General features: G+C 40.4%; 1 protein-coding gene across 1 annotated transcript; it reads left to right on the top strand.

Annotated features, from left to right (window-relative positions):
• Positions 1-20: 20 nt before the first annotated feature.
• On the top strand, positions 21-6,743 carry LOC124232567 (transport and Golgi organization protein 1 homolog; the record flags this gene model as incomplete). Its single annotated transcript, XM_046649523.1, has 5 exons — positions 21-633; positions 725-815; positions 988-1,126; positions 5,902-6,003; positions 6,683-6,743. Coding segments are annotated over exons 1-5 (432 nt in total), but the record flags the coding sequence as incomplete, so codon positions are not given.
• Between the last annotated feature and the right edge of the window lie 12 nt (positions 6,744-6,755).

The following is a 6,755-nucleotide window of genomic DNA, read 5'->3' as shown; positions in this document are numbered from 1 at the left end:
GCTGGTCAGTGGGAGAAACTTGTTTCTCAGCTTTGTGGAGATGACATTTGAATTTAACACTCATCATGTCTGTAGCTCTGTGGTTTTAAGGCCTACCACCAGTTTTAAGCGTACTGAGGTGGTGGGAGCCACAAACTATCTAAGGCCATGAGAGCAGAGGCTAAAGGGTAGCAGTGTTTCTAGTCACTGGTTCCCAGACCGGATATTGCTTTCATAGTGGGAATTTTAAACCACACCAGGTAGCGGATTCAAGGGGAGAACAGAGTGGGGGAGTCTTTGTAAATAAGATACTTGACCATGGGGAGTAGAGCTGAGAGAGAAGAAGGAGCTTCACCTCACACGTCCCTTCTTGCTCAAGCACCACATGGGTAACATTTTTATTGTACAAACTGGGAATTCGCTTGTTGAATCTAAGAGTGTGGTTCTCGTAAAAATCAAGTGGTCTAATCAGTTCTATTAGTTAATTTATTTTTATTTTGAATGTTTGAACATGGTAATTGTTCAGTTTGGGGGAAATCAAGGAAATATAGTTAAAAAGCAAGGGAGGAAGAAGTGATTAAAGCCATTTGTCTTTCAGGTGACCAGAGTGAGAGGATGAAAAATCAAATTAAGCAGATGATGGACGTTTCTCGGGTATAATCCTTTCTGTCGAGCCCCTAAGTGCCTGTGACTTCTTACTGCGCTGAGCTTTTAAGAATACTTCTTTCTCTTCTGCAATTTTTAGACCCAAACTGCAATATCGGTGGTTGAAGAGGATCTAAAACTTTCACAAGTTAAGCTTAGAGCGTCGATGTCCACTGAGTGTAACCTGAAAGGTGGGTCACTTCTTCAGAAGAAATTGCCGTATATTGGGAAGCTGTAGAGTTGCGCTGGAAAGATAAAGAATGGCTTCCTGCTTTCATGTTTCTGACGCCTCTTAGCATCCCCCCTCAGCAAGTTCTCAGGTCCTGTGCGCGCACACAAGGTTCGAATGTTTTATCCTTACAGACCAAATAAAGAAATTAGAAGATGATCGCAGTTCCCTGGAGGCTGCCAAAGCTGGACTAGAGGATGAGTGCAGCACCTTGAGGGAGAAAGTGGAGGTTCTGAACGAGCTCTATCAGCAGAAGGAGATGGCTCTGCAGAAGTAAGATTTCGTGGTTCATTGGTAACAGTATGGTCATACAACTAAATGCGTGTGCTGCTATTGATAATTCCGTCTTTTTTTTAAGAGGATTTACCATCTATAATCAGTGTAGATTTGTCTTTCTTTCTTTCTTCCTCGTTTCCCATAGCTTGCATTTTTCTTTCCATTGTAACAAGTTGTCAGAAATTGTTGCCTGTAATTTATTTGAGAGGGGAGTGGTTTCCTGGAACTAAGAGCAGTTACTACCGTGGAAGGGCTTTTTTTGAAGATCCACACCCTCTTATGGCTCCCTCGCTTATTTCACTTTTCTTTCTCTGTGGTCAGTTGTGTAATTCTGATTTGCCTTGCAGTGTTCTTCCAGTTCTTAATAGAGACTTTAAAAATGCAGAGCGGTTTGTATGACATGATTTTTAGTAGAATAAATACTTCAAAAGGAATATTTAGATATTGAAGGTATTGAGTTTGGAACTTAATATAATCAAATACTCAGACTAAACGTTACATATTGACATTGCGGCAAGGGTGTTGGGAGTTTTAAATACAGAAATACCTGTTGGATGTGTTTATTTAGGTGTTAATCTGAAGTATACATCTCAAATTTGGAGGTAGGTATTTTTTGAAAGATGCACTTCTGTAGAACATTGTAAGTTTTTTTCTCCACAAAAATACCTGAGTTCTCTAAAAATAGGTTGTCAGTGGCAGTTGCGTTTGTGCTGGCTCCTATACTTTACCCTTCGGCATATATGGCAGTCTGTAAGGAAGCTTATCTTGCTGAGCAAATTTAATCCTGTTAAAATGCTTAGGCTGTTATTGCCTGATGCCATTAAACAAGGAAAGTCCACTGCTAACTTTTTCTCTAATTCTTACCAAGCAGTCAGTTTAGATTTTCCAGATTTTGTTCACGCCGGATCTAAATATCTGGCCTGCTTCAGAGAAGTATTTCTTGTTTCATTACCTTTTGTTTTAAAGAGCACTTCTCTGCTACCAGCAGTAAGCTGAGTTACCTAAATGGCATTTGTTTTTCTTGATGGTACAGTCATTGTGGCACTGTTTCATTCAGTTCCTCCCGCATGCACCCAGTCACCATGGCTGCTTCGTACCCTGCTCTCCATCCCCCGAGTCGCTGTGTTAGTCCAGGCTCATATCATCTTTCCTGCCAGTCCCTAACTAATCGCCTTGCTCCACTTTCTCTTTCTTAGACCCTTTCTTCCAAACTCTGGTTAATTTTCTCTGCAACCACTCGAGTGGACTTTATAAAATACAAGTCTATTCCATGTCATGTGCGTAAAATCTATCCAGGATGCCCCATTCCCTTCCGGGTCAATTCCTGACTCGTGAGCAGGCACACAGGGCTCTTGCTGTCAGTCGTCCTGAGCTGCCTCTCCAGGTGCGTTTCCTGCAGCTCCTTCTCATGCTTCCTGACCTGCAGCCACACTGAACACACTTCCTCATGCCACTCGGAGCCTCTTTGTCATCGTGCCTGTTGCTTTCTCTGCAGTGAAGGTGTCCTTTTACGTTATTTCCTCCTGGCAGTCTCCTGCCTACTCAAGTTGTATGTTCCTTAAGATCATTTTTGGGGTGAGTTGTGGTATAAATGGTAGGTAGCAATAGAGACTGGATGAGTATTCGTTTTTTTCTTGTAACTCCTAAATATATATTTAGGTTTACATCTGCCTCTTGCTATTTCCTTTCTACTTGATGGCCTGTTCTGTGTTCCTTTTTCGCTCCCTCCTGTCTTCTGGATCGCTTCAGTATTTTTAATCAGCTTTCCCCCTGTTTAAGCTTGGTACTTGTCTCATGTAATTACCCTAAAGACCACAACCTATACCCTGCACTTAAAGTCTGACATAAAGATTTACCTCTTCCTGGGCTTCAGCCCCCTCCTGACTTGGATACTGTGGTGGTAATGTGTTGCTACTTAAACTCCACAGGATGTTTTGATTTCCTCTTATGCTGCTTTCGCGGCAGTGTTCATCCGATCGGCACACATATTTCTAGCAGTTCTTCCTTCTCCCCTGCGTCTCCCACCTTCCATGTGGGATCACTGTCATTGCACTTGAGGAGCAACCTGTAGTGACAGATTTGATCAGTTTATCTTTGTATGAAAACATCTTTATTTTGACTCCATTTTTTAAGGATCTTTCTACTGGCTATAGAATTTTCACAGTTTTCTGATTTCAGCCTTTAAAGATAACCAGTTACTTTCTGCTTTTAAAGTTTCTTTGAGGAATCCATTGTCAGTCTTATTTTCCCTGTTCACATGTCTCACTCCTGCGCTTGCTGCCTGGAGACGTTCTTTTGGGTTTTCAGCGGTTTTGGTGGGAGGTGCGTTGGCGTGGGTGTTTTTGTTTTTTCTGCTCCCTTCCCCTCCCCCTTCTTTGCTCTTTTGCGTTTATGTTACTTGGGGTCGTCAGCACCTCTTGAATTTTTGGGTCTTCATATATTGATTCTGCTTCATTCTCTCTTTTCCTTTGAAGATTCCACTTAAATATTTTTTATTATTTCCAGTGTGTCTCCTACATTCTTATCTGTATTTGCTTTGTTCTGGATGGAGTTTTTTTTCTGACCTATCTTCTAGTGTGCTAAAATTCACTTGAGTTGTCAAATCTGCTGCTAAAATCAATGACTGAGTTCTTAATTTCAGTTTTATAGTTTCTAGGAACTAAAATTCCTAGTTTTCACTTTTACTTCCTTGAATATATAAGGCACAATATTTTTAAAGTCTGTGCGATAATTCCATTATGTGGATACCTGATGGGTCCATTTCTTTTGTCTTTTAGATTTTGATCACAATGTCTTGTGGAGGGCCTCGTCAGTTTTGGTTGAGTGGTGAACATTGTATATGATAATTATAGAGGAAATTAGAGGCCTAGGATAATGTTTTCCTGCAGAAAAGATTGAGTTTATTTCTAACTTGTTGCCATTACTTTAATCCAATCAGCAATTAAGATCATTCAAAAATGGCCTTGTCCCTTCAAAGGACACTGTATTGCTTGTTTGGCACTTCAAGTGCACAGCTCTTTCTAGTCTCACCCCAAGCCTAGGGCTTTTACTAGAAGCTCCCTCATTGGCAGCCTTGAACTCCACTTCACTTTGCTTTGAACCCAGGATCTCTTGGAAGTTCTGCTCGGCCTCCTTATGTCTCTGCATTGTCTTCAATTCATGGATGAACCCAGGAAACCCAGATGCCAGGCTTAGTTGTAGTTCTGGAATTCCTTTTTTGGTGAGGAAGATTGGCCTTGAGCTAACATCTGTTGCCAATCCTCCTCTTTTTGCAGAGGAAGATTGTCACTGAGCTAACATCTGTGCCCATCTTCCTCTGTTTTGTATGTGAGACATGCCTCAGCCTGGCATGATGAGGAGTGTGTAGGTCCGCACCCGGGATCCCAGCTGTGAACCCTGGGCCACTGAAGCGGAGCACACGGACTTAACCACTGCGCCACCGGGCTGGCCCCTGGAATTCCTTTCTCTACTGGATCTTGGCCTCATACATTCATTTGTTAGCCGACATGTTAGGTCTCTGACGCCTTCACATTCTTTATATTTTTGTCCAGTGTTCTAGCTGTTCTCAGTGTTCTCCGACTAACTCAGGCTTTACTGGAAGCAAAATTTTCTCTCTGATCTTTCTTCAAGACTCAGTTTCTCACATCTCTTCCTCGGCTGGAGTGAGGGATTTTCTGTTGTTACGTGCATCTTTTCTCCATTAAACTGTGAGCTCTTAGTGCAGGGGTAGTACTTTGCTCATACTTTTTTTATCTTAGCATCTTTCTACATGACCAGTATATTACAGCCACACATTAAATATTTGCTGAAGTATTGAATGGGCAGTTATAAACGAATACATATGCTTTTTCTCTTTGTTATTAGCTCTTTTTACCATGGCTCTTCTCATTTTGATTCTGATTCATAGCAAATTAAGTTTTAAGTATCTTTTGAATCAGAGCTATGAGTAAAGAAGTACAAGAATAACAAGAAAATAGCATTTTTAAACCATTCAATATTGCTACCATCGCATCTATGTTAGAGTCAATTGAAATCTTGAGCTTGAAGGTTGTTGGGTTAAAACCAGTTTCCAGTGGATGATACCTCGATTATGGGACAGTTTGGATTCTTTTTCTATTCAGTAGACATTGCCGATTCTTTTTCCTTAATCACAAGTCCATTGAGAATAGGTAGCAGGAGTTCTATATCTGAGTGTGGAAATGTCCTGTGGTTGATTGCACAGTTAGAAGTTATATACAGTTATGTATGGTTACATACAGATAATACAGTTACATATACTATAACTGATGTATAAGTTAGAAGATACGTTCTAAATGCTCTTTGTTGGGCTGACCATCTTTATCATAGTACCAGTCTTGGATTGGGAAGCATTCCTTCCATGGGAGAGCTAAGAGAAGGAATTATCCGCTCTTTACCCTAGTAAGCTTGATTGTGTTACATTGATTGGCCCTGGCTTTTCCACATTGAAGTAAAATGAGCTTTCATCATCTCAAGCCCAAGAAACTTGCCCGTGGAGCGCATAGTGTTTTTACATTTATTTGTTTTACTTACTAGTGAGTAGAGAACTGTGAGGAGAAGTTAGAAAGTGCTGGGGGTATGCCAACAGGCCAGAGACTGATTTTCTCCCCCTCAATGGCAGGTTTGAGTTTCTTTCTGACTTGGTGTGTCGGCATTTTAGAGAGGATGGGCGGTAACATTTGAGTAGAGGCCTTCAGACAGACTGCTGGGAAGAAAGAGAAACACTTTGACTTGACAGCTGATTTTTCTCTTAGGAAGCTGAGTAAGGAGGAGTTTGAGCGGCAGGAGAAGGAGCAGCGGCTGTCAGTCGCAGACGAGAAGGTGGTGCTGGCGGCCGAGGAATTGAAAACTTACAAGTAAGTTCAGCTCTGGAGAGGGTCTCAGCGGCGGATGAAACAACTTCTTTTAAAAATGAGTTTTACACTGTGTGGAATAAAATAGCATAGAAGTATAAAGAAATGGTCAAAAAGCATGAATACATTTAATTCACATGAGAAAAAGTAAATTTTAAGTTAACAAAAGAAAAAATGTTAAATTGACAAAAATTTCCTTATACCCAAGACTATAAGGGAACTTGGTTCCTACCAAGGGTTCTGGGTGGTTTTTTATATTGATATAATTCTTTTAGGAAGGCAGTTTGCTATATGGTGTATCAAAAACCTTTAAAATGATAGTACCATTTGAGAGACCCAATTGTCATAGCTGTGGGAAATTTTCTGTAGATGTAATTACAGGAAGAAAATGCTTTATGGGGGAAGATATTCATAGCAGGATTATTTGAGAATTTATTGGGGAACAGTTCGGGACATTATAACGTACCAACTCTGATTCTTCAGCCATTAAATGATAAATAAGAACATTACGTAGTATTAGTTTTGATCGTATTTTACTCTTATTATAACCATGTAAAATATGTTTTATATGTATGGATGAACTCTATGAGGGTACAGATGTTAGAGTAAAGGGAACATGTTGAGATTGTTTAAAATTTGATTGAGTTGTGCTTTGGTTGATAAAATCAAGTGTTATTCTTAGGCAGAGAATTGAAGAAATGGAGGATGAATTACAGAAAACCGAGCGCTCATTTAAAAACCAGGTAATAATTATA

The sequence above is a fragment of the Equus quagga genome, unplaced genomic scaffold (genome assembly GCF_021613505.1).
Source record: "Equus quagga isolate Etosha38 unplaced genomic scaffold, UCLA_HA_Equagga_1.0 HiC_scaffold_7757_RagTag, whole genome shotgun sequence".
Classification (NCBI taxonomy): domain Eukaryota; kingdom Metazoa; phylum Chordata; class Mammalia; order Perissodactyla; family Equidae; genus Equus; species Equus quagga.
The sequence above is the reverse complement of the archived record's forward strand: the minus strand, read 5'-3'. Positions and strand labels throughout refer to the sequence as shown.